The 27,924-nt window shown below is 40.1% G+C and overlaps 2 protein-coding genes across 38 annotated transcripts in view; one reads left to right on the top strand and one right to left on the bottom strand.

Annotated features, from left to right (window-relative positions):
* NUMB (NUMB endocytic adaptor protein) overlaps positions 1 to 27,924 on the top strand; it is a 190,603-nt gene that overhangs the window by 93,035 nt on the left and 69,644 nt on the right. For 19 of the 36 annotated variants that reach the window (XM_055360859.2, XM_055360842.2, XM_004055408.5 and 16 more), the window contains 2 exons: positions 2,715 to 2,799; positions 13,987 to 14,127. In XM_055360859.2, the coding sequence (XP_055216834.1) occupies positions 14,002 to 14,127 (126 nt within the window). In that variant the 5' untranslated portion in view covers positions 2,715 to 2,799; positions 13,987 to 14,001. The remainder of the gene's footprint in view (positions 1 to 2,714; positions 2,800 to 13,986; positions 14,128 to 27,924) is intronic. The other 17 variants (XM_055360860.2, XM_019009713.4, XM_055360854.2 and 14 more) reach the window with 1 other exon arrangement.
* Positions 24,402 to 27,924, bottom strand: part of PAPLN (papilin, proteoglycan like sulfated glycoprotein) — a 112,086-nt gene continuing 108,563 nt past the window's right edge. The window contains exons 28-29 of one of the 2 annotated variants that reach the window (XR_010130784.1): positions 26,666 to 26,852; positions 24,402 to 24,680 (exon numbers count right to left, since the gene is read on the bottom strand). The gene's annotated coding sequence lies outside the window, so the exon portion shown is untranslated. The remainder of the gene's footprint in view (positions 24,681 to 26,665; positions 26,853 to 27,924) is intronic. The other variant, XR_008671187.2, reaches the window with a different exon arrangement.

Below are 27,924 nucleotides of genomic sequence, written 5' to 3'. Positions count from 1 at the left end.
GTAAATCTGTTACTAAGGACACTTTTAAGTGTGTTTTTCATAAAATGCATTTGTTAAGTTCCTCTTTTGGAGGTGGGAAGAGATGTGGACAAAAAATTAGGCTTCCTTTTGTTAGTCAGCTGTATGTAACTCATTTCACATCCCTTTGTGTCTTACTGCCTTAATTCTTAGAGTTAATTTTTGTGTCCAGTTATACTTTTTCACTTTATAAAGTATTAATAAGTGAATGAGTGAATAGTCTTATTTTAAGTCTTTTTTAATTTGTCAAATTTCTTAGTGAAAAATTCTAAGTACAGTATTTGAAGGTAAATGGCAATTGAAGATATGGCTATTATTGTCAAATTCCTTTTTGAAAATGTTCTAGGGCCAGGCGCGGTGGCTCACGCCGGTAATCCCAACACTTTGGGAGGCTGAGGCAGGTGGATCACAAGGTCAGGAGTTCGAGACCAGCCTGGCCAACATGGCGAAACCCTGTCTCTACTAAAAATACAAAAAATTAGCTGGGTGTGGTGGCGAGCACCTGTAATCCCAGCTACTCAGGAGGCCGAGGCAGGAGAATCACTTGAACCCAGGAGGCAAAGGTTGCAGTGAGCTGAGATCGTGCCATTGCACTCCAGCCTGGGCGACAGTGCGAGACACCATCTCAAAAAAAAAAAAAAGAAAATGTTCTATTAGGTTTATTTAGTACATTTTTATTAGCCACCTTCCATTTTAGTGACATCTGAGAGGCAATATATACCTCCATACTAACAGAAGGAAAACTTTTTAGTTTAAGTTGTTTTTATATTCAGAAGTTAGAGTTGTTGGAATTCCACTTTTCAAATGCTGCAGTTTCCATGAAGTCTTTTCTTGTTTCTTCTCTCAAGTCAGTGATCTTATCCCCCTCTTCAGGCATGTTGCAATTTGTGCCTCTCTTAAAGCATTTGCTGTATTTTGTCATACAGGCTTTTAATATTCCTTTTCTTGATTAGGAGAACCTAGAGCTTAGAGATTATGTCGTAATTTTCTGTACTCCTCTTAATACTGAGTATTGTGACTGTATTACACACAGTAGGTTCTCTATCAATAGTTTATCCCAATTGCTGTGTTTCTTTTCAGTTTTTTTTTTTGTTTTTTTTGGAGACGGAGTCTTGCTCTTGTTGCCCAGGCTGGAGTGCAATGGCGCGATCTCGGCTCACTATAACCTCCGCCTCCCAGGTTCAAGTGATTCTCCTGCCTCAGCCTCCCGAGTAGCTGGGATTGACTGCAGTCACCTGTCACCATGCCCGGCTAATTTTTTGTATTTTTAGTAGAGACAAGGTTTCGCTGTGTTGGCCAGGCTGGTCTCAAACTCCTGACCTCGGGCGATCCACTTGGCTCGGCCTCCCAAAGTGCTGGGATTAACAGGCGTGAGCCACTGTGCCCGGCCCGAATTGCTGTGTTTCTAACCTTGAATACCATTTCATAGTTTAATTTTGCTTGTGTAATTTTCTTTGTAAATCACATATTTAATATATAGCTGAATAGATACTCTGTGACCACTTTCCATGTTTGAAAGCCAAATCCCAGTTCTGTAACTGTCATTCTACAATATTTACCCTCTTGCCAGCCACATATTTTCTTTGGGGACAGAAATAAATATGCAAAACAAATTCTAAGCCAAGTTTGTTTCTGTTTTTGTTTTTTTTAAACACTTTGCAGAAACTGCTGTTTGCTACAAGAAAATAAATGGAATTTTTTGTTTAAGTTCATGTGAAAATGGAAATAAATATAGGACTGTGGGATTAAACATGGAGATTCTCTAGAGTGTTTTGAAGAAGTTTCCCTTATATTCCAGTGATCTCTGGGGTTCATTTTCCCTACAGCTTTGACAATATGTCTGTCTGTTTCTGTTTATTTCTCGTAAATATTCCTTCCTATCAGTACCGCACGAATCCATCCTTTTTTTTTTTTTGAAACAGGGTCTCACTCTGTTGTCCAGGCTGGAGTGCAGTGGCATGATCACAGCTCGCTGCAGCCTTGACCTCCCAGGCTCAAACTATCCTTCTGTCTCAGCCTCCGGAGTAGTTGGGACCACAGGTGCATGTCACCATACCTGGCTAATTTTTAAAGTTTTTTGTAGAGGCGAGGTTTCCCTATGTTGCTCAGCTTGGTCTTGAACTCCTGGGCTCAAGTGATTCTCCTGCTGAGGCCTCCCGAAGTGCTGGGATTACAGGCATGGCCCAAATTGATCCTTTTTGACACAGCTCTTCCTGTTCTGGGCCCCTTGAATGCTAATTACTGGTCTTACTAGGGATATGTGTAGAATGGGATTTGTGGGAGTTGCTCTCAATAAATAACAATATCCTATTTGTCTCTCTCTCTCTCTCTATATATATATATATGTATATATGTGTGTGTGTGTGTGTGTGTGTGTGTATATATATATAGTATTTTATTTCAAAGATCGAGTAATTTACCTGTAGATATTTGAGTTTTATATAGGGAAATTATTTGTCATGTATTAGAGAAAATTGTGGTTCTACATTAGTGTGTGGATCTTACAGTTGCTGGAGTAACTTGGAGTGATCATCTTCAGTATATCATTATAATAAAGTCTTGTTTTATGGGGAAAATTGGGACCTCTTTATTTTGTGTGTATGTGTTTTGTTTGGAGTTACTATTTCAGCGCAATGCAGCAATAATTATGTTACTAACAACAATTTTGTGAGATGTTTATTATTCTCATTTTACAGATGAGGAAACTGAGGCTTGGTGAAGTTACGAAACTTGTCCAAAATCACACAACTTGTAAAGGGCACAGCCAAGATTCAGAGCCAGGTCTGTCCAACTTCAAAACTCTTAATCATAACCATGAATCTGAAATAGCTGTGAAGTATCAACCTGTGATAAGTTGTGTTAGTATTAATATTGCTTAACTGTTGTTTAACAATTACTGATAGTATTTCTAATGCTGAGTGTTTTTGTCCTTTATAATAATTTCACATATCTTTTCAATATTGTGAAAAGCAGTATAAATGGTATTTAAGGGTCTAGTCTCTGGAGACAGACTACTTGGGTATGAATCCTTTAGCCGCTTCATTTACTTGTTGTGTGACATTGGGAAAGTTACTTAACTTTTCCATACATCAGTTTTCCTATCTGTAAAATTGTGATGGTAATATTATCCACCTGATAGGGTTATTGTAAAGATTGAATGATTTAATACATACAAAGCATTTACAACAATGCCTGGCACACAGTAAGCATTCAGTGAATGGCAGTGATTAGTATTATCATCTCCTAGCAACTAGTAAAGAACATTATCATAATATCTAATTCTGTATTAGGAAATTTGGATAAAGCAATGTTTAGGCAGCAATGTAGGGTATGACAAAACTTACATAAACCAAAATTAAACTTGAATAAGTTAGATCTAAAGAATATCATTCATTCTTTCAAATTCAGGTCTATTGTAAAGCAAATTGGGCAACTGCTTGTAGATCTCACATGTACAAGAGCCTTACATATATAAGGGCCATACATAGGTCCACTAGAAGTACCCATTGAGCCTAACGTGGTCATTGCATTATGAATGTGTTTTGTCTGCCTTCCCCTTCAGAATGCAATTTGTATTTAGAATAAATGTCCATATTTTCAGGTAGCTTTTAAGGAGATGGTGTTTTGGCAGCCTTGACAGAAAATTACCAAGAACCAAAACCTCATGTATTACATAAAATGTTGGCAGTGTTTTATCACTTGCAGGAGTGCTTATTAGAACTTTCACTATGGTGAATGTGCACACTGAATGACCTTTGAACCAGTGGGACCACAGCACATTGAACTAGAACTCAGCCATGAACTGATCATGTATTCTTTTCTCATACTTGTTTATTGTAGCTGTCAGAATCCTAAAGTGCTGATTAACTATTACTACAATTTCATTAAAGTAAGGTATCTATGATTATTTACTAATAGTAAATTTATATCTGTTGCATAAATATCCATGAATGGGAGATAATTTGAGCAAAATTATACAAAAATTCAAAAGCTATTTAAAGAATGGGACCTGCCTTGTATGAACCCCAGAGCTCTGTAGCTTTATTTTTTTAATTTTTAATTTTTTTCTTATAGAGACAGAGTCTTGCTATGTTGCCCAGGCTGGTCTGAAACTCTTAGGCTCGAGCAGTCTTTCCACCTCAGCCTCCCAAAGTGCTGGTATTACTACCATGCCCAGCCTATAGCTTTTATTCTACACATACATTTAATTTATTTGCTTCTTTTATGGTATTGAGACTTACTGTCCTTGATCGTAGAATATCTTTTTGGTTATTTAGATATTTAAAATATTTTTCAGTAAATTCTCTCTTTTTTCCATAAAGAAAAATAAGATGGCCAGGCATGATGGCTCACGCCTGTAATCTTAGCACTTTGGGAGGCTGAGATGGGCAGATCACTTGAGGCCAGGAGTTCAAGACCAGCCTAGCCAACATGGTGAAGCCCCATCTCTACTAAAAAATACAAAAATTAGCTGTGTATAGTGGCACACGCCTGTAATCCCAGCTACTTAGCAGGCTGAGGCACGAGAATTGCTTGAACCTGGGAGGTGGAGGTTGCAGTGAACCGAGATCACGCCACTGCACTCCAGCCTGGGTGACACAGCGAGATTGTCTTAAAGAAAAAGGAAGAGACCTTATTTCTTGTTACTATTGTGAATGGTGTATTTTTCCTCTTTGTTTTCTTTGCATCTTCTGTTTTGTTTCTTTCCCATGCTTTATTTCTTTCTCTTGCCTTAACTATGCTATTTAGGACTTTCAGTACAGTATTCAATGCAAGTGTTAATAGTAGGCATTCCTTTGCTTGAGCCCAGGAGTTTGAGATCAGCCTGGGCAACATAGCAAGACCCCATCTCTAAAATAAATAAATAAATAAAAACTAGGCAGGTGTGGAGGTACAACATACCTGTAGTCCCAGCTATTCAGGAGGCTGAAGTGGAAGGATTGCTTTAAGCCCAGGAGGTTGATACTGCAGTGAGTCATGATCGTGCCACTGCACTGTAGCCTGGACAACAGAGCAAGACCCTGTCTAAAAAAAAATAGTAGGCATTCTTATGTTGCACTTAATTTTTTAAAGGAAGTACTTATTTTGTTTCACTATTATGACTAAGGTTTGCTATATATATATGTATGTGTATTTATTTTTATTTTTATTTTTAATTTTTATTTATTTGAGACAGGGTCTTGCTCTGTCACCCAGGCTGGAGTGCAGTGGTGCAATCTCAGCCCACTGCAACCTCAGCTTCCCAGGTTCAAGTGATCTTCCCACCTCAGCCTCCTGAGTAGCTGGGACTATAGGCGGGCATCACCATGCCTGGCTAATTTTTGTACTTTTAGTAGAGATGGGGTTTCACCATGTTGGCCAGGCTGGTCTCGAACTCCTGACCTCAGGTTATCCGCCTCAAGTTATCCGCCCACCTCAGCACGGTGGCACAGGCTTGAGCCACCATGCCTGGCCTGCTATATATTTTTGATAGAAACTTTTTCTATGTTAAAAGCATTTCTCTTCCTAGTAGGCCAAGATATTTTTTGTGTGAAGAACGAGTATTGAATTTTATCAAACATGTTTTCTGCATTTACAAGATGATCACGTAGTTTTCCTCCTTTATTCTGTTAATGTGGTGAATGACATTTATAATGTTGAATTGCTGAAATCCAACTCTGTCATGATGGACTTTTTAGAAAAAAATATACAGTTGGATTTAGTTTATTAATTTGTTTTGTTTTTAAGAGATGGGATCTTGTTCTGTCACCCAGTCCGGTGCAATGGTATGATCTTAGCTCACTGTAACCTCGAACTCCTGGGCTCAAGTTTTCATCTCACGTCAGCCTTCTGAGTAGCTGGTACTGCAGGGGTGCGCCATCATGGCTGTCTACTTTTAAAATTTTTAGTAGAGATGAGGTCTTGCTATGTTGCGCAAACTGGACTTGAACTCCTGGGCTTAAGCAGTCCTTCCACCTCAGCCTCCCAAAGCGTTGGGATTACAAGCATGAGCCACTGCACCTGGACTGTTATGATTTTTGCATCTATGTTCATTCACAGGTGAAATTGGCCCATAATTTTAATTGCTTGTCCTTAGTTGGTTTTGGTATCCAGGTTATGCCAACCTCAAATAATGAGTTAGAAACTATTTTTTCCCCCTGAAAAGATTTATTTAAGACTGGAATGATCTTTTTATGAAAGTTTTGTTGAACTTCTGTTCAACTGTCTGGGCATGGTATTTTTCAGGGTGATGGGTTTAATATTTTGCCGGGCAGGTATGCAGTATTCTAAATGGTTTCATTTAGGATTGTGTTTCTAGTTAGGTCAGTTTTTAGAGAGTGTCTTTTTGTAGGAATTGAACCATTTTGTCTGAGCTTTTTTTTCCTTCTTTTTCTTTTTGAGACAAGGTCTCTGTTGTCCAGGCTGGAGTGCAGTGGTATGATCTGGCTCACTGCAACCTCCACCTCCCAGGCTCAAGTGATTCTCCTGTATCGGTCTCCTGAGTAGCTGGGACTACAGGCACACACCAACGCGCCTGACTGATTTTTTGTATTTTTCATAGAGATGGCCATGTAGGCCAGGCTGGTCTCAAACTTCTGACCTCAGGTGATCCACCGGCCTCAGCCTCCCAAAGTGTTGGGATTACAGGCATGAGCCACTGCACCCGGCTTTATTTATTTTAAATTTTTCTTTTTTTAATAGAGACAGGGTCTCACTATGTCGCCCAGGCTGGTATTGAACTCCTAGACTCAAACGATCCTCCTGCCTCAGCCTCCCAAAGTACTGGGATTACAGGCATGAGCCACTGCACCCAGCCCATGATCACTCTTTCCAGTGGCCGTTTCTCCACTTTTTGATAACAAATTTTAATGAGTAACCAATATGCTGCGTCATTGAGACTTGCCGAGGTTCTTGGAAGGCTGATTTTCTATTTATAATAGAGTGATAGGCCAGGTGCAGTAGCTCACACCTGTAATCCCAGCACTTTGGGAGGCCGAGGCATGTGGGTCACTTGACCCAAGGAGTTCAAAACCAGCCTGGGTAACATGTGGCAAAACCCCGTCTCTACAAAAAATAGCTGGGCATGGTGGTGCGCACCTGTAGTCCTAGCTACTTGGGAGGCTGAAGTGGGAGGATCACCTAGACTGGGAGGTAACAACTGAAGTGAGCCATGATCACACCACTGTACTCCAGCCTGGGTGACAAGAGTGAGATGCTATCTCAAAGGAACAAAATTAGATGATAATTTTCTTTTTCTTTCACCTTCTGTTTCTCCTCCTCCCCCTTTTCCTCCTTCTCTTTTCCCTCTTTCTCTCACACTTTAACATCTCTGGAACTGGGAATCATCTCCCATTGGGATACATCTTACTATTGTGATATTTCACAATAAATGAACAATTCTTAAACAATTTTGGTAGCTTTTTTTTTTGAGACAAGGTATAGTGACAGGGTCTATATTATTTGGAGGTCTATATTATTTGGACAGGGTCTATATTACTCTGTCACCGAGGCTGGAGTGCAGTGGTAAGATAATGGCTCACTGTAGCCTCTTCTTCCTCCTTGGCTAAAGTGACCCTCCCACCCCAGCCCCCCAGGTAGCTGGGACCACAGGCACACAGCACCATGCCTGGCTAGTTTTTGTATTTTTTGTAAAGATGGGATTTTGCCATGTTGTCCAGGCTGGTCTCGAATTCGTGGGCTCAAGCAATCCACCCACCTCGGCTTCCCAAAGTGTGAGGATTACAGGTGTGAGCCAGCACACCTGGCCTCCATTTTTTCTTTTTCAGTGGAACATAAAATAGTGGTACATCTTATCATCAGTAGTATATTTGTTTTGAGGAAATACATATTTTTACATACATAGCATGACTTTTCATCCTACCCCATTCCCTGTTTGAAATGCCCCTTTTCTGTCTCTTTCATTGTGTTCTTATATCATTCAAGACCTTGAGGTCTTGATAAAGTTATTTTAAAATAAAAAATTTTCCATCCTGGCTCTTCTAGTACCTAGCACAATACTTTGTTGGGTACAGAATATTATTTAATTAACAATTGATGGGAGCTAAATGATAAGAACTTATGAACACAAGGAAACAACAGACACAGGGGTCTACTTGAGTGGGGAGGGTGGGAGGAGGGAGAGGAGCAGAAAAGATAACTACTGGGTACTGGGCTTAATACCTGGGTGTTGAAATAATATGTGCAACAAACCCCCATGACACGTGTTTACCTATGTAACAAACCTTCACATGTACCCCCAAACTGAAAATAAAAGTTTAAAAAAAAAAAAATTCTGAAACATCAAAAAAATCAAAGGAAGAATCTATGTATAATCATAGCACAGGCTTTGACATATTTATATTAGTGAACAATTAGCTTCTTGGTCAAAGGAGAATACTTAACATTTACATTAGTTAAGATTATTTTGGATAGAAAGGACAGAAGCCAATGCTTTCTACCTTTAGCAAGTTAGATAACTTATTGAATGGATGCTGAAGCATCTGATGATCAAGGAAGAGCTGAAGCAATGAAACAAAGTAATTAGAAACTATAGGCCATGTGCAGTGGTTCACACCTATAATCCCAGCACTTTTGGAAGCTGACGCAGGCACGTTGCTTGAGCTCAGGAGTTCAAAACCATCCTCGGTAACATGGCGAAACCCCATCTCTACAAAAAAACACAACAATTAGCTGGGTGTGGTGACATGCACCTATAGTTCCAGCTACTCGGGAGGCTGAGATGGGAAGATCGCTTGAGCCCGGGAGGTTGAGGCTGCAGTGAGTGAGATTATGCTGCTGCACTCCAGCCTGGGTGACAGAGTGATACCCTGTCTCCAAATAAAATAAAATAAGATAAAAGATAAGATAGACCCTGTCTCCAAATAAAATAAAATAAGATAAATTGTGAAGGAAATGAAAAGAGTAGTATAATAAAGAATTATAGAGGATGGTGTTTAGAAAGTAGAAAAAGACGTCAACTTTTAGGTTGAGAGTGAAGAATGAGTGGGAGACCAATGTACTGTTGGAAGGGTCTGGGAGAAGAGTATTTCAGGGAGAAGGAAACAACAGGCCTAGAGTGAGAATGAGCTTGCAGTTAACTGAAAGGATCATAAAGAGTTAGTTGGGAAGAATGCCACCTCAAGGCAAGAGAGACATGCAGGGGCCATACCTTTTTTGTTTTGTTTTGAGATGGAGTCTCGCTTTGTCACCCAGGATGGAGTGCAATGGTGTGATCTCGGCTCACTGCAACCTCTGCCTCCCGGGTTCAAGTGATACTCCTGCCTCAGCCTCCCGAGTAGCTGGGCTACAGGTGCCCGCCACCACACTTCGCTAATTTTTTTGTATTTTTAGTAGAGACAGGGTTTCACCCTGTTGGCCAGGCAGGTCTCGAACTCCTGACCCCAGGTGATCCACCTGCCTCGGCCTCCCAAATTGTTGGGATTACAGGCATGAGCCACCGCGCCCAGCCGGGGCCATACCTTTATATGCTAACATGTACTGTGTATTTGTGATGTTCTGATACTATTGTAAGCACCACTTCTTGAGCAGTGTGAATTACTATGCCATACTGACTCACTGAATAGTGAGAGTTTGGATTTTATTTGAAGATACATTGGAAAGCCATGGAACTATTAAGCAATGCCATGATCCATTTTACATTTTTAAAGATTACGGTGGCTAATTTGTACATAGTTGATGAGAGAGGGACAACAGAGGACATAGAAATAAATACTAGTGGCTTATGCTAGTCCAGGTAAGAGGCAAAGTTATCTTGGACTATGGGTGGTGGAGATTAAGTGCAATGGATAGTTTTGAGATATATTTTAGAAGTCTTTTGTTGATGGCTTGGATAAGGGGAGAGTCGGGGGTGAGGGAAAAAGAGAGGAGCAAGACAAGAGAGGACTAAAGAATTGAAGAGATAATGTGTAAATATTTTGCCAAGTTATTTGTCAGTAAAGGGAAGCAGAGCTGTTTTTAACAGCTTATTTCTTATTTCTGTAATTTTTTCAGTGGCATTTTTTCTGTCTCCTACCCCATTGCCTCCACCACCTCCCCGTTCTTGGAATCAAATACATTTTTATTCTAGTCTCTCTCTCCAGATTCCAACACCTTTTTCTCATCCCACACTTGACAGATGCAGGAGGAAAGCTAGTGTAAAAAGTAGGCTAGCATCCTCAGCAATTCTGCCCTTTTTCATCAAGATGTTCCTTGCTAAATCAATCCTTGCTATATCAAAGCAAAATTATTTTGTTTTATAAATAAAGGTTTAATTCTTAAAGTAATACTATTCTAATGAAGTCAGTCTGTATATATGTGTATTGTGGAGTTTGGGGTGATGGCTATATGTATTTTTATCTCTAAAGTCTTAACGTGCTTTATTGTTATTATTATTAGTATTTTGAGGCAGATTCTCTGCTGCCCAGGCTGGAGTGCAGTGGCACAATCTCAGCTCACTGCAGCCTCTGCCTCCTGGGTTCAAGTGATTCTCGTGCCTCAGCTTCCTGAGTAGCTAGAATTACAGGCTAGTGATAATTATTCATTAAGAAATAGTAAGCAAGATATCATAATTCTGTGTTTTTGTTTTTCCAAATTCATTTTTTAAAAAAGAAAGTGACAAGATACTTAGACCCTAAACTGGCTGACACTTTCAGTCTTTTCTCTTACTGGGCAACAGAATGGTACAACAATAAATAGCTGCCCAAAGAGCAAATAAACTTGTACTAGATCTATTTAGACAGAGGTTGGATGTCCTCTTTTAATGGAAGTTGTCAGTGGTTCCTTTGTCAGTGGGAGGTTGGACTATTACACAGTCAGTCTCTTCCAACATCGATGGTTCTTTGGTCTTGTATGTTGAGACTTTTCCTACCTAGTGACATAGCCTCTACCGTGATGGGCATCTGTTTTATCTTTCAATTCTTCAAATTTATAGTATGCTATATATGACAGGCAGTGTGTTACAATGCAAGGGTATATTTAAACAAATAAGATACAGTCAACCATTAAGGAAACAGGAAATTACTATAAGGTTGATGCGTACAATAATAGAAGTAAGAAGAAGGTATTAATCCAAATTATATGAAGTGGAAGGACCTAACCAAGCCAGGTAGGGGCTTGTCAAAAAAAAAAAAAAAAAAAAAAAAGTCTAGCTTTCCTGAAGAGGTTAACTCCTGAGCTGACTCTTCAAAGATGAGTAGACTTTAACCAGACATGCACAGGTAACGATATTTCTTTCTAGGCGGAGGGAGGAACATATACAGAGGCTCTGAAAGAGGGCATGCTTTGTTTGGAGAACTGTAAGTAGTTTAGGGTAGCTGGAGGTTAGCATGTGAATGGGGACTGGTGAGAGAAGCCAGAGGAAGAAGGACTGTGTTTGCCATGCATTTGAACTTTGTCTTGAAGGTGGTGTGAAGCAATTGAAGGGTTTTCAACAGAGTGGATACATGGTCAGATTTGTGTTTTAGAACATATTGGGATGGAGCTCTGTTAGAGGCAAAGAGACTAAAATACTTGAGTATCACTTATACTTGAGTATTTTGGTCTCTTTGCCTCTACAGAGCTCCATCCCAATATGTCTCTAAATTGTTTAAAGCAATAATTTAAAGAAAAATGTCTCAGGATAGTAGGACTGGAATAGTTGGGGAGAGGGATGAATTCAAGAGCTACTAAGGAGGTAAAATCAGTCCGGGTAAAATCAGGCCAGAGAAAGGCTGAGTGCAGGGATGATTTTCAGGTGTCTGGCTTGGCCAAGTAGGTAGGTGAGTAGTTGTCTTTGCTAAGACGAAGAAATTAAGAAGAAAGGAATCATAACAGGGTTTTTTTAGTTTGTTTTTTTTGATGGGTTGTTTTTTTTTTTTTTTTTTTTTTTTTTGGGCCTCAGGATAATTTGGAGCATGCCAACTTGAGTAAGGATATGTTTTTCATTTTCTTATACTTGTATTTGTGTATGTTTTTGTTTTTTATGTTCATTTATTTATTTACTTAATTTCTTTTTGAGACATAGTCTCGCTCTGTTGCCCAGGCTGGAGTGCAGTGGCACAATCTCGGCTTACTGCAACCTCCACCTCCCGAGTTCAAGCGGTTCTTCTGCCTCAGCCTCCTGAGTAGCTGGCATTACAGGTGCATGCCACCATGCCCAACTAATTTTTGTATTTTTTGTAGAGACGGGGTTTTACCATGTTGGCCAGGCTGGTCTCAAATTCAAATTCCTGACCTCGTGATCCACCTGCCTCGGCCTCCCAAAGTGCTGGGATTACACACGTGAGCCACTGTGCCCAGCCCATGTATGTTTTTAAAATGTGATATAAAAGAATATAACAGTATTTCCTTTCTTTTTTTTTTTTTTTTTTTTTTTGACAGAGTTTCTCTCTTTTGCCTGGGCTGGAGTGAAGTGGCGCGATCTTGGCTCACTGCAACCTCTGCCCCCCAGGTTCAAGTGATTCTCCTGCCTCAGCCTCCCGAGTAGCTGGGATCACAGGTGCATGCCACCATGCCTGGCTAATTTTTGTATTTTTAGTAGAGACGGGGTTTCGCTATGTTAGCCAGGCTGGTCTCCAACTCCTGACCTCAAGTGATCCACCTGCCTCAGCCTCCCAAAGTGCTGGGATTACAGGGGTGAGCCGCCACACCTGGCCAACACTTTTTAGTTACAGAGTTGATAATGAAACTTGTACCTTTGTCATTTTTTTTTAAGTTACTATAATGATTATTGATATGGAAAGGCATTCTGATGTCATACTGCTTGCAAGAAATTCTTCTGGCCAGGTATGGTGGCTCACGCCTGTAATTCCAGCACTTAGAGAGGCCAAGGTGGGAGGATTGCTTTCACTCAGGAGTTTCAGACCAGTCTGATCAACATAGTGAGACCTTATCCCTACTTAAAAGAAAAAAGAAAAAAGCGAGGTGTGGTGGCACATGTCTCTGTAGTCCCGGCTACTTGGGAGACTGAGATGGGAGGATTGCTTGAGCCAGGGAGATAAAGGTTGCAATGAGCTGTCATCACGCCACTACACTCCAGCCTTAGTGACAGAGTGAGACTGTCTGAAAAAAAATGTTTTTTCTCTAGATTTAGTCCTAGTAGCACATTTTTTTTCTTTAAGTGTGCTTATTTATTTACTTATTTTTGAGACACAGTCTCACTCTGTCGCCCAGGCTGTGTGATCTTGGCTCACTGCAACCTCCACCTCTTGAGTTCAAGTGATTCTCCTGCCTCAGCCTCCTGAGTAGCTGGGATTACAGGTGTGCACCACCACACCTGGCTGATTTTTGTAGTTTTAGTAGAGGCGGGGTTTTGCCATGTTGGCCAGGCTGGTCTTGAACTCCTGACCTCAAGTGATCTGCCCACCTCAGCCTCCCAAAGTGTTGGGATTACAGGCATGAGCCATTGCGCCTGGCTTTAAGTGTGTTTAAAGAAAACTTTATTTTATTCTTCATGACATCTTTTATAAAAACATGATTGTAATCCCTGCTTTGCTTAGTGTTTTCTAATAATGAGCCAAAAAGATTCCTAAATTTTAGTGTTTCAGAATGATTTTTTTCTTAATAACTATAAAAGTTTTTAGAAACTGTTAGCAGTCTATAATTTGGTCTACATGTACAAATTTCCATTTTCAGGGGTTGGAATGAATTTGAGAGGTAGATGGGTAGGCAGAATTTCTCATTGCTTTGTTATAACTAAAGTTCTTGAAATTTCTTAGGATAATATGTCTTTAAATCCTACTAGAAGTTATTGTTGTTCTTACAAGGACTAGTATTGTAGTTGTCTTTTCAAAAAGTAAAATGATTTGTTTGTTTGAACTTAGTGTTACTCTAAGAGGAAATGTTCTATTCATTTTCCCTTTACACTGTGCTTACATAATAATTATATATTGCTTAAATAAAAGCCAAAACCTTTAATTTTGGACATCAGATTTTTGGGTAGTATGGTAATCCAAAGTTTAAATATGTAAGAAGGTAATATTTCTTTTAAATATTTTTTTCCTCTGTCTTCAGGCTGTAAAAATTAAAATGAACAAACTACGGCAAAGTTTTAGGAGAAAGAAGGATGTTTATGTTCCAGAGGCCAGTCGTCCACATCAGTGGCAGACAGATGAAGAAGGCGTTCGCACTGGAAAATGTAGCTTCCCAGTTAAGGTAAGAGCTGATGTTTCTATAAGTCTGTATGTGGAAAAGAACTGACAATCTAGTGTATGTGAAATCTCATTAATAAGGACAATTAAGAGAGTCTTCCAAAAAACAAATCCCTTCACACTCTGCTTCAATGATAGAATTAAAAGAGAAAGAAAGGAAAATAATGAGAAAGAAAACAGATAGATTTTAATTAGGGAGTTTTCTTTTTATATTTAAATATGAATTTCTCTATATAATGTGGAGTCAGTACAAATATTCTGATAAGAATACTAATCCTGAAATACCTAAAGACCCTAAATTATCAGGACTCAAATTTTCAGTGGAATATGCTTACTAACTGGTGAAGCTGAGGGAGTGGAAGTCAGCTCTCTTAAATACAAGTCTTGTTTATTTTAGAAATCCTTAAATGAGAAGAGTTAAATCAAAGGGAGTTTTCCTTAATGGTACAGAGGTCATTTAAACTAATGCCTTCATTTGTAAGATCAGAAAGTGGAAACTCACAGAGGTTAAGAACATAGTGAAGATCCTGAGAAGGCAGTGATGTACAGGTGCTTTTCTTTGTATTGCCTGAGACAGGTCATATTTTAGTGAAATGAAAGAAATATGTATGTTATTTACTATTTAGTAAAAAGAAGCAATATATTATGTAATCACAGTGTGAGATGTATTAAATGTGGGGGCAAAAAAATAGAACTAGACCAAATACCAAATGTTAATATCTTAAAGGAAAAATTGTAGTTTGATATAAAATGTTAATTTTTTTCTCTATTTACTATTTACTATATATTCCTTTTTTTTTTCTTTTTTTTTTGAGACAGAGTCTGTCTCCATAGCACAGGCTGGAATGCAGTGGCATGATCTCAACTCACTGCAATCTCCACCTCCTGGGTTCAAGCGATTCTCTTGCCTATGCCTCCTGAGTAGCTGGGACTACAGGCGTGCCCCACCATGCCCGGCTAATTTTTGTATTTTTAGTAGAGATGGGGTTTTTCACCATGTTGGCCAGGCTGGCCTTGAACTCCTGACTTCAGGCGATCCTCCCGCCTCAGCTCCCAAAGTGCTGAGATTACAGGCCTGAGCCACTGCACCCAGCCTATTTCCTATATATTCTTTTTTTTTTTTTTTTTTTTTTTTTTGAGATGGAGTCTTGCTGTGTCGCCCAGGCTGGAGTGCAGTGGCACCATTTCGGCTCACTGCAACCTCCGTCTCCTGGGTTCAAGCAATTCTCCTGTCTCAGCCTCCCAAGTATCTGGGACTACAGGCGTGCACCACCACGCCCAGCTAATTTTTTTGTATTTTTAGTAGAGACAGGGTTTCACCACATTGACCAGGCTGGTCTTGAACTCCTGACCTCAAGTGATCTGCCTGCTTCAGCTTCCCAAAGTGCTGGGATTACAGACATGATCCACCACACTCGGCCTATATATTCTTATAAGTGTAAATATTCTTCTGATTTTCTTCCTCCTTTTTACTGCCTCAGTACCACTGATTGAAATATGGGCTAAAGCTTCTGAAGGGAAAAAAAAATCTTCCATATGACAGGAAAAGTGATTCTTAAATATACAGGTTAGAGAAATACATGGCTTTTTAAATACACTAATTTTTCCACAGTCTTTTAATAAGTAGGAGTTTTCCTAATCACTTAGCTTTGTTTACTTAACTCATTTGCTGAAACTTTTTGTAGAAATAATAAATATTTTAATTTTAAATGTTTAATATGACATTAAATCATGAGAAAAATCCTACTTCTCTTACATAAAAATGAACACTTTTTTTTTCTGTATTATCTCCCCCACCATACAGTTGGCTTACTTTGGCTATATAAGTTGAGTATTACGTATGTAGAAGGAGGCACATTGGTTGCTTGGAGTATAAATTACAACCTCTTAGGGAGGCAGTTTGGAAATATCTGTTAAGATTTTATTCATTTATTTTATTTATTTTTTATTTTGAGATGGAGTCTCACTCTGTTGCAAAGGCTGGAGTGACGAGATCTCGGCTCACTGCAACCTCCGCCTCCTGTGTTCAAACGATTCTCCTGCCTCAGCCTCCCGAGTAGCTAGGGTTACAGGCATGCACCACCATGCCTGGCTAATTTTTGTGTTTTTAGTAGAGACAGGGTTTTGCTGTGTTGGCCAGGCTGGTCTCAAACTCCTGACCTCAGGTGATGTACCCGCCTTGGCCTCCCAAAGTGCTGGGATTACAGGCCTGAGCCACCATGCCTGGCCTGTATTAAGATTTTAAATGCACTTTTCATTTGACCAGCAATTTTACATTTAAGAATTGCATTTAAGTACGTTTATAGATACATTGGCATAAGTGGTCATCCTAAGATTTGTAATATCAAAAATTTGGAAACAACTTAAATTCCCATCATTCTGGAATTGGTTAAAGAAACTGTGACAGGCCAGGCACAGTGGCTGACACCTGTAATCCCAGCACTTTGGGATACCGAGGCGGGCGGATCACCTGAGGTCGGGAGTTCAAGACCACCCTGACCAACATGGTGAAATCCCTTCTTTACTAAAAATACAAAAAAATTAGCTGGGCATGGTAGTGCTTGCCTGTAATCCCAGCTACTCGGGAAGCTAAGGCAGGAGAATTGCTTGAACCTGGGAGGTGGAGGTGGCAGTGAGCCCAGATCACACCATTGCACTCCAGCCTGGGCAACAAGAGTGAGACTCTGTCTCAAAAAAAAAGAAAAAAAGAAAAAAAAGAAAAACTGTGGCATCCATTAAGTTGAATTCTTTGCAGTTAATTTTTTTAAAGTAAGGTAGATCTATATTATGTATTTAATAAATATTTTTTGAACATCTGTTATATCCCAGGTATATGCTAGGTGGTAAGCAAAAAAGACATAGTTTTTGTTCTTGTGGATTTTACAGTCTTCTTGTGAGGGAAACAGACTTTAATTAGATATTTGCATTAACAATATACTATTACAGGGCAGGCGCGGTGGCTCATGCCTGTAATCCCAGCACTTTGGGAGGCCAGGGCGGGCAGATCACGAGGTCAGGAGATCGAGACCATCCTGGCTAACACGGTGAAACCCCGTCTCTACTAAAAATACAAAAAAAAAAAAAAATTAGCTGGACGTGGTGGCGGGCGCCTGCAATCCCAGCTACTCGGGAGGCTGAGGCAGGAGAATCGCGTGAACCAGGGAGGTGAAGCTTGCAGTGAGCCGAGATTGTGCCACTGCACTCCAGCCTGGGCGACAGAGAGAGACTCTGTCTCAAAAAAAAAAAAAAAAAAAATATATATATATATATATATATGTATGTGTATGTGTGTGTGTGTGTGTATATATATATATATATATATAATTACAACCCAAGGTAAATACTTTTAAGAAAAGAAATCTGGTTCTGTAAGAACATGTAAGAAAAAAACTTGATCCTAGACTATGGGATCAGAGTAAGGCTTCTCTGCGAAAGTAAAGTTTGACCTGATATTTGAAGATTGAGTGGGAATGAATTAGATGAAAAGGTGAATAGAGCATTAGAAAATTATGGAAAGCATGTATATGTAGGCACTGGGTGACAAGAGGAAAGAATGATAAAGGAAAACTGTAATGCAGAAAGTTGTATGAGATGACCCTGTAGGAAAGCAGGGCAGGGCTTTGTATCCATACTAAGGATTTTGGACCTGGGAAGCCATTAAATCGTGTGTTCTTTTCATTATTTATTAAGGTAGAGTACATATAACATAAAATTAATCCTTTTAAGCATTTTATTTTATTGTATTTTCTTTTTATTTTATTTTTTGAGACGGAGTCTTGCTCTGTCACCCAGGCTGGAGTGCAGTGGCACCATCTCGGCTCACTGCAAGCTCCACCTCCGGGTTCAAGCCATTCTCCTGCCTCAGTCTCCCGAGTAGCTGGGTCTACAGGCGCCTGTCACCACACCTGGCTAATTTTTTGTATTTTTAGTAGAGACGGGGTTTCACCATGTTAGCCAGGATGGTCTCGATCTCCTGACCTCGTGATCCACCCATCTCAGCCTCCCAAAGTGCTGGGATTACAGGCATGAGCCACCGCGCCTGGCCACTTGTAAGCATTTTTAAGTGTACAGTTCAACGGTATTAAGTATACTCATATTGGTGTGCAGTTATCACCACCAGTCATCTCCAGAACTTTTTCATCTTCCCAAACTCTGTAAATATTTTTTTAAGCAAGAATGTAGTATTAGAAAAGCATTTTTTGTGTTAAGTATCTTACTTATTTAATTTAATTAATTAATTTATTTATTTATGAGACAGAGTCTTGCTCTGTTGCCAGGCTGGAGCGCAGTGGCGCAATCTCAGTTCACTGCAACCTCCGCTCACTGCAACCTCCGCTCACTGCAACCTCCGCCTCTAGGGTTCAAATGATGCTCCTGCCTTAGCCTCCCGAGTAGCTAGGACTATAGGCACGTGCCCCCATGCCCAGCTAATTTTTGTATTTTTAGTAGAGACAGGGTTTCACCATGTTGGCCAGGATTGTCTCGATCTCTTGACCTTGTGATCCGCCCGCCTCAGTCTCCCAAAGTCCTGGGATTGCAGGCATGAGCCACCGTGCCCGGCCATCTTATTTATTTTAAAAATGTATGTATTTATAGATTTAGGAGGTATAAGTGCAGATTCCTTACACGCATGTATCACATAGTGGTGAAGTCTGGGCTTTTAGTGTACCTGTCACCCAAATAGTGGACATAGTATTCAACCGGTAATTTTTCAATCTTCAGCCAACTCCAACCCAAAAAAGCACTTTGAAAAAATGACTTTGGCTGCAGTGTAGTTTGGAAGTAGCCCATGCTAGATACAAGGAGCCTAGCGAAATATTATCACAGTAATTCAAAGGATAGATAATGGTAGGTTAGACTAGGGTGGTGACTGTGAAGATGAAGAGAAATGAAATAAATTGATCGATAATTAAGAGGTAAAGTTAGGCTGTGCATGGTGGCTCACACCTGTAATCTCAACACTTTGGGAGGCCAAGGTGGGAGGGTTACTTGAGCCCAAGAGTTCAAGACCAGCCTGGGCAACATGGTGAGACCCCATCTCTACAAAAAAAAAAAAAAAAGCTAGATGTGGTAGTACACACCTGTCATCTGAGCTACACAGGAGGCTGAGGTGGGAAGGTCACTTGAGCCCAGTGAGCCATGATTGCACCACTACACTCCAGCCTAGGGAACAGAGCGAGACCCTGTCTCAAAAAAAAAAAAAGTCGGTAAAGGTAATAGAAATTGGAGATGAACTGAATCTAAGGAATGAAAAAGAGTAGTATTAAAAATGACACAGGCTGGGCACAGTGGCTCATGCCTGTAATCCCAGCACTTTGGGAGGCTGAGGCAGGTGGATCATTTGAGGTAAGGAGTTCGAGACCAGCCTGGGCAACATGGTGAAACCCCATCTCTAATAAAAATACAAAAACTAGCCAGGCATGGTGGTACATGCCTGTAACCCCAGCTACTCGGGAGGCTGAGGCAGGAGAATTGCTTGAACCCGGGAGGCAGAGGTTGCAGTGAGCTGAGATCGCGCCACTGCACCCCAGCCTGGGTGATAGACCGAGACTCCATCTCAAAAAAAAAAAAAAAAAAAAAAAAAGACACCTAGTTTCATATTGCCCTGAGCAGAGATGATGATCATTGACATAGGAAACACTGACTTCAGTGTGTGTGTGTGTGTGTGTGTGTGTGTGTGTGTATGTATGTATGTATGTATGTATGTATGTGAGACAGAGCCTCACTCTCACCCAGGCTGGAGTGCAGTGGTGCGACCACGCCTCACTGCTTCTGGGTTCAAGTGATTCTTGTGCCTCAACCTCTCAAGTAGCTGGGATTACAGGCACCTGCCACCATGCCCAGCTAGTTTTTTTTTTTTTTTTTTCTTGAGACGGAGTCTCGCTCTGTCCCCCGAGCTGGAGTGCAGTGGCGCGATCTTGGCTCACTGCAAGCTCCGCCTCCCAGGTTCGTGCGATTCTCCTGCCTCAGCCTCCCAAGTAGCTGGGACTACAGGCACCTGCCACCACGCCTGGCTAATTTTTTGTATTTATAGTAGAGACGGGGTTTCACCGTGTTAGCCAGGATGGTCTTGATCTCCTGGCCTCGTGATCCACCCGTCTCGGCCTCCCAAAGTGCTGGGATTACAGGTGTGAGCCACTGCGCCTGGCCACCCTTTTTTTTTTTTTTTTTCCTGAGATGGAGTTTCACTCTTGTTGCCCAGGATGGAGTGCAATGGCACGATCTCGGCTCACTGCAGCCTCTGCCTCCCAGGTTCAAGCGATTCTCCTAAGTAGCTGGGATTACAGGCGCCTGCCACTAAGCCCAGCTAATTTTGTATTTTTAGTAGAGATGCGGTTTCACCATGTTGGCCAGGCTGGTCATGAACTCCTGACCTCAGATGATCCGCCCACCTCGGCCTCCCAAAGTGCTAGGATTACAGGTATGAGCCACTGTGCCCAGCCTAATTTTTGTATTTTTAGTAGAGTTGGTGTTTCTCCATGTTGGCCAGGCTGGTCTTGAACTCCTGACCTCAGCCTGACCTCAGGTGATCTGCCCATCTTGGCCTCCCAAAGTGCTGGGATTACAGGCATGAGCCAGAGTGCCTGGTTCCAGTGTATTTATTATTAAGTGATAAGGGCAAGCTGCAGAACTATGTGTATAGTATGGTTTTGTTCAGTTAAAAGAAAAATATATATGATTATTGTGTTTAAGAAATATTAAGACACAAATAACTGCAGAATGAATATGGAGGATTGAAGATATTTTACTTTTTAGTCTGTGTCCTTTGGAACTAGTGACATTTCTTGTGAGCATATATCCTATTTATAATTTTTTAAACACTTCATTCACAGACTCTGAGAGGTTTGTATACAGTGTTGAAATAATTGAAGTAAAGTTAATTGAAGCACTTCTTCTAATCAGCTGTGAAATCTATAGCTTTTAAGTATGTTGTGTGAGATGAATAAGTTTTGATATCTTTCAGTGTAATTCTCACTTATCATAAAATCAGCTAGATGGGATATGCTTTAGAGCAGTGGTCCCCAGCGTTTTTGGCACCAGAGACTGGTTTCGTGGAAGATAATTTTTTCATGGCCTGGGGTTAGGGGGCTGGGGCAGGTGGTTTTGAGAGGAAACTGTTCCACTTCAGGCATTAGATTCTCATAAGGAGCGCACAACCTAAATCCCTCACATGGGTTGTTCGCAATAGAGTTCCCGCTCCTATGAGAATCTAACACTGCCACTGATGTGATAGGAGGTGGAGCTCAGGAATGCTTGCTCGCCCTCCGCTCACCTCCTGCTGTGTGACCCATTTCCTAACAGGCCACCCACCAGTATTGGGCTATGGCCCCTGGTGTTGGGGACCTCTGCTTTAGAGACTGTGCAGGGAGGGCAGCTTATTTAGAGTGTGTTTTGTTTTGTCCTTTCCAAATGGCTTTTTGAAATCCTTTCTGTAGGACATTCAGTGTCTCTGCTATGTTGTGTCACTCCTTCCCTCCCCAACTCATACACTTATATACAACTGACTCCCAGAGTACAATAGGAGAATCAGAATTTGGAATGTTTTTTCCATATTCTCGAGGTAGATGCATTTCCTCAGTCAGATATAGCAGGGCAAAAGATGCCTCATTCTGCCTTGCCTTAGAGACCAGTGAGCTTGGAATACAAGGTTTTCCATGGAGGCAACTGGTAGGGTGTTGGGGGCACTCACTAAGGAATAACAAATTTGGGAGTAGAGAAAATGAGTTCCTTTTGAAGTTGCTATGGGACATGCACATGCAGATCCTCACTGACCAAGAAAGCACCATGAGTTTTGATATGGGGGTTACAAATGTATTTTAGTGAGTAGGTAAATTTACAGATTCCAAATCCTTGAATGATGCGGACTGACTGTACATAAATTAAAGTTGTGGGTGGGTGAGATTGCCTAGGGAAAGAGAGAAGATGGCCTACAACAAACCCTTGAAGAATACCAACATAGAGGGGACAGGCAGTGAAATAGGCTTGTTCAAAGGAGAGTGAGAGTGAATTGCCAAAGAGATAGAAGGGAAACCTGGAGAGTATGGTCTTAGAAACCAAAGTTTCAACATAGGAGAAAGTGGTCAAATGTTGTAAAGAGATCAAGTGAGAAATGAAACCTCACTAGATTAAAAACTTGAAAGTCTTGGTGACTTTGATGATAATGACAGCACTTGCAGTGCAATCCTGAGTATAGAATCCAGATTGAGGAGTAAATGGATGCAAAATAAGGAAGGAGACAACAAATCTAATTCAAGCTTGTCTGAAAATGTTGTATAAGGATGGGGGAGTGGTGGAAGGGAAGAATTACATGGGGCATAAGGAAACTTTGGTGGTGGCAGCTGTGTTTATTGTTGATTGTGGTGATGGTTTCTCAGGTATATACATATTTGAAAAACTCAGCAAATTGTAGAGTTTAAATATGTACAGTTTCTTATATAAATTATATTTCAGTAAAGCTGTTAAAATTTTTTGAATAAAAGTTTATCTTCAAAAAGCAGAGTAGTAGCAAAGATAGTGTGAGGTTAAGGAACATGTGAGTGTGGGGTGGGGGGTTAAAACCAGATTTATTAGAGACAATTTACATACCATGAAGTGTACTCATTTAAAGTGAATAAGTCTCAGCTACTTGGGAGGCTGAAGTGGGAGGATCACTTGAGCCTGGAAGGTAGAGGCTGCAGTGATCACACCACTGCATCCCAGCCTTGATGGCAAAGCAAGACCCTGTCTCTAAAAAATAAAAAACAAAGTTAATAAATCACCTGTGATTTCCTTTTGTGTTTTGTTATTAAGATGGGAACTACTTGAGCATAATTAAATGCTTTTTACAAAGAAGCATGTAGAGAACGGATTAGTTTTAAAATGAAGGAAGAATGCTGCTTCTATTTTAACAGGAGCAAAGGTGGAAAATAGGCTGGAAATTCACCTCAGTTTGTGGTATTAGTGGCTTGAGATTGATGGAATTTTATTCTGAAGACTTATTTTCTCAAGGAAATAGGAAGTGAAGACAGATATAGAGAAGCTGAGGAACTGGATTTTGAGGACAATGGAATAGCTAGAGAATAGGAGAGAGAAGCTTATAGAAACATGAGCCATTACTAGCCATAATAAAGTGCAACTGCAGCTGGTTTCATCTTCACTGTGTATATTTAAATATATTAGTATCTATATAATTGGTAACAGTAATGATTAATTAAAGTAGGTTTCAGAGCTCGTCTTGCAATTCTATCTGCTGGTATAACAGAGATAAATTTTTTTTTTTTTTTTTTTTTTGAGACAGAGTTTCGCTCTTGTTGCCCAGGCTGGAGTGCAATAGTGCAGTCTCGGCTCACCGCAGCCTCCGCTTCCCGGGTTCAAGCAATTCTCCTGCCTCAGCCTCCCGAGTAGTTGGGATTACAGACATGTGTCACCACACCCAGCTAATTTTGTATTTTTAGTAGAGACGGGGGTTTCTCCATGTTGGTCAAGCTGGTCTCGAACTCCCGACCTCAGGTGATCCGCTCACCTCGGCCTCCCAAAGTGCTTGGGTTACAGGCGTGAGCCACCGCACCCAGCCTACAGAGATAATTTTTTTAATGGAGAAGGGATTTTAATGTAACAAATGAAATATTACCCATAGGAAACTTAATCTAGTGCTTCTCAAAGTGAGATCCCAGAACTTTTTCAAGAGTTCTAAGCCGAGTATTAAATCACAACATGCCACTCTTCTCACTAAATTTCTTTGTTTTGGAAAATATAGTTATTTTTCATTAGAAATATGCTATTCAAGTTACCACACAATGGAGTTAATTATTTTAAAATGAATTAAATATCTTTAAATTTTTTTGTTTTTTTGGTTTTTTTTTTGAGATGAAGTCTCGCTCTTGTCCCCCAGGGCGGAGTACACTGGTGCGATCTCGGCTCAATGCAACCTCTGCCTGCTGGGTTCAAGTGATTGTCCTGCCTCAGCCTCCTGAGTAGCTGGGATTACAGGTGCCTGCCACCACGCCCGACTAATTTTTGTATTTTTAGTAGAGCTGGGGTTTTACCATGTTGGCCAGGCTGGTCTCAAACTCCTGACCTCAGATGATCCACCCTCAGCCTCCCAAAGTGCTGGGATTACAGGCTTGAGCCACTGTGCCCGGCCAAATGTTCTTATTTTTAATTTCTACTACAGCAATTATTAGTAGCTATAACTGACATAAACAAAAAACTCCTTGGGATCCTCAATGTAATTAAGTCCTGAGACCAAAAATTTCGAGAACTATTGATTTTTTAAAATCTTTTATTTTAGATTCAGGAGTACATGTGCAGGTTTGTTACATGGGTAAATTGCATGTCACTGGGGTTTGGTGTCCAAATGCTTTCATCACCCAGGTAGTGTGAGCGTGGTACCTGATAGGTAGTTTTTCAACCATCACCCTCCCACCTCAAGTAGGCTCCGGAGTCTGTTGTTCCCCATCTTTGTATCCATGTGTATTCACTGTTTAGCTCCCACTTATAAGTGAGGACATGAGGTATTTGGTTTTCTGTTCCTGTGTTAATTCGCTAGGATAATGACTTCCAGCTGCATCCATGTTGCTGCAAAAGACATAATTTCAGGTTTTTTAATGACTTCATTGTTTTCCATGGTATATACATACCACATTTTCTTTTTCCAGTCCACCACTGATGGGCATCTACGTTGATTCCGTATCTTTGCTATTGTGAATAGTGCTGTGATGAACATAAAAGTGCATGTGTATTTTTGGTAGAACAATTTGTATTCCCTCGGGTATATACCCAGTAATGGGATTGCTGGATTTAAACAGTATGCTTCATCAATTAAAGTAGTATACTAAGAATCTACCTGTAATTGTCTACTAACATATTTTTTAATGCTGGTATTATTTTTGATTGTTAATAAATTGGTAGAATCCTAGCTAATCATTTAACTTGTAATTAAAATCTTACCAGATTATGTAGAACATATGGCATGCTGAAGTGGATCTTCTATTGGGTAAATTCTAGAGGTCATTCTTCAGATTTGGAGAGAGATTGATTAAGGGGCTGAATGTAGAACATACTTATGCTATTTGGTCTCATTATTTTAACTCACTGTTAAATAAGATGGAAGGGCTTTCCTATCCCTTTGGTTTAGGGATATAAAGCACTTATTCAGTTGTTACTAGGAATTGTGCCAACATGTATAAATAGGATAGACCAGATGGAGAATTGAGCATATGGATGCTAGAAATGCATGTGTTTACCGCTTAAACCAACATTTTGCTCTATTAAGTGATTTGCCAAATGGTTTTGGAGACCACACCTTTCTGAGATAAGGACTGCCATTGTGCTAGAAATTAGAACAGATAGTATTTTTAGTATTTTAATAACAAGCATTTCTTATTTTGTGTGTAGCCATGTAGCCATAGCACGGAAAGTAGAGCTCTTATTATTTCAGTATTTCTCAGAGGCAAGTTCTGATCCAGTGGCTGACCTACCATGTAAAATGTAATAACCTGTGATTTCAGAAGATTTTGGTGCAAAGTATTATGCCAAATTAGAAGTAGCTGAATATAATTTATCAAGATAAAAGCAAAGATGCACAAAATAAAAAATAAAGTGGGAAAATAATCACAGACTGAAAATTTAAATTTTTATTATACAAATAAACTTGAAAACATAGATAAAGTTGGTAATACCCTTAGGTTATATGAATGACAAAAACTGATTGAAAATATAGATAGAACAATTCATGTAGAAGAAATACCATAAGATATTAAAGCGGTACCTTATCTTCTATCCCCAACTTAGGCAACCCCCAACCCCTAACATAGGCACCAGGCCCAGATCATTTCACACGAATATTATTAAAGCTTTACTACAAAGACAAAATTGATGCTTTATCTGTTTCCTAAAGCTGTATAAGTTTCTTTTATAAGCCTATAAATTCTTTTTACATACATAGTATTTCAAAACTTGATAGCATCCAAGAAGGAGACTACAGGCTAAATTAATTTAGAGATATCAACACAAAGCTCTTGATAAAATATTAACAAACAGGAACCAGCAACCCAATTAAAGAATATGTACCTTCACTCATTAGTATCAAATGACAGAATAAAGGAGCAAATGTTTTTTGTATTAGGATAAGGCAGCCCGTTACATACATACACACAGAGACTTCCCACTAATTCCCACTGACTAGGATTAGAATAAAATGCCCAAGCCATAGTTGTGAGGAAAGCTAAGGAAGCGATTACTTTGTATTTTCAGCCTGTACCATCAAGGGAGGTAGGTTCTTCCAGCGTGGAAGCTGGTTGAAAGAATGCCTGTCATGTAGGCAACTAACAATGTCAACCGTAGTTACTATATCATATTTATTCTTCTTAAATATCTATCCTTTTAGTCCTCTTGTTCATTTTCCTACTGCCACTACTTTAATCAGGTCCTTATCTTTTTTTCCCCCTTAGAGCATTACAAGAACTCTACCACTCTTGCTTCCAATCTGTCTCTCCTCCAAACTGTTATCTCAGTGTTGTAGTAGTGATCTTCCTAATTGCAGATATGGTCTTGTCACTTACCCACCTCATGTTCTTCAGTGGCTCTGTAATAAAATCCTAGACCGGTATCTGGAACACTTTAAAAGCATATACTTTTGTGGTCAGGCACAGAGGCTCACACTTGTAATCCCAGCACTTTGGGAGGCCAAGGCAGGAGGAACACTTGAGCCCAGGAGTTTGAAGCCTGCGCAACATAGGGAGACTCCATCTTTACAAAAAAAAAAAAACAGAAAAAATTAGCCAGACATGGTGGCATGTGACTGTGGTCTCAGCTACTCAGGAGGCTGAGGTAAGGCGGTAGAGGCCGCAGTAAGCCATGATCGCATCACTGCACTCCTGACTGGGTGAGAGAGTAAGAACCTGTCTCAAAGCAAACAAAGCATACACTTTTAAGCTATACAACTTGAGTTTGAATTTTGGCTTTGCTCTTATTAGCTGTGTGCAAGTGTTTTGAGAGTTGAGTGAGTAAATACAGTGTATTAAAAACACAGCACTGCCTGGTACGTGATGAGTGCACAATAAATGTTAGTTGCTGCTGCTGCTGCTGTTATTGGTTAGATGCCAACTGAATACTGAAGTTTTTATCTGCATGTTTTTTCCTTCATTGAATTTTTAATACTAGAAATTAAATATCTTCTCTTGAATGTTGGCCTGAAGCTTTTGATAGATGTTTGGTACCTGACTGATAGGCATTGACCACACCAACCTGTTCTAGTATTAAAAATTCTGTTGTTTATCCCAGATAGGACATTTTCCAGTGCTTATAATTTTATTGCCTGTGTGACAATCTTCTGCACCTACAATCATGTTTCATTTCAAAGCTGCCTCACAGTGTAACTTTTTGGAAGATAACTCTGTGTGACAAGTAGTGATCCAAACTTAATGTCAGCCATGTGTAGTACCAATGAAATAAATCAAGTAAGGTTACAGTTGGTTGAGCAGATACATCGTCTTCATAGCTAAATTTGCTGGCATGCTGGCAAACATCATAATTTGCTCTTCTACCTGAAACAGTACAAATTTAAAGAAATGGGGCCAGGGACAGTGGCTTACGCCTGTAATCCCAGCACTTTGGGAGGCCGAGGCGGGAGGATCACTTGGGCCCAGGGGTTTGAGACCAGCCTGCAATATAGTGAGACCTTGTCTCTCTAAAACAATTTTTTTTTTTAAATTTAAAGAAACGTCTTTGCATCAGAGCAATGAGGTATTTGAGAGAAGTTCAACTTCATTTAGTAACTCTTAAGGACTTATTTTCTTTGTGGCCTAGTATGCAGTAAGAT

Source organism: Gorilla gorilla, chromosome 15 (genome assembly GCF_029281585.2).
Source record: "Gorilla gorilla gorilla isolate KB3781 chromosome 15, NHGRI_mGorGor1-v2.1_pri, whole genome shotgun sequence".
In the NCBI taxonomy this organism is placed as follows: domain Eukaryota; kingdom Metazoa; phylum Chordata; class Mammalia; order Primates; family Hominidae; genus Gorilla; species Gorilla gorilla.
This window is presented reverse-complemented; position numbering and strand designations above follow the sequence as displayed.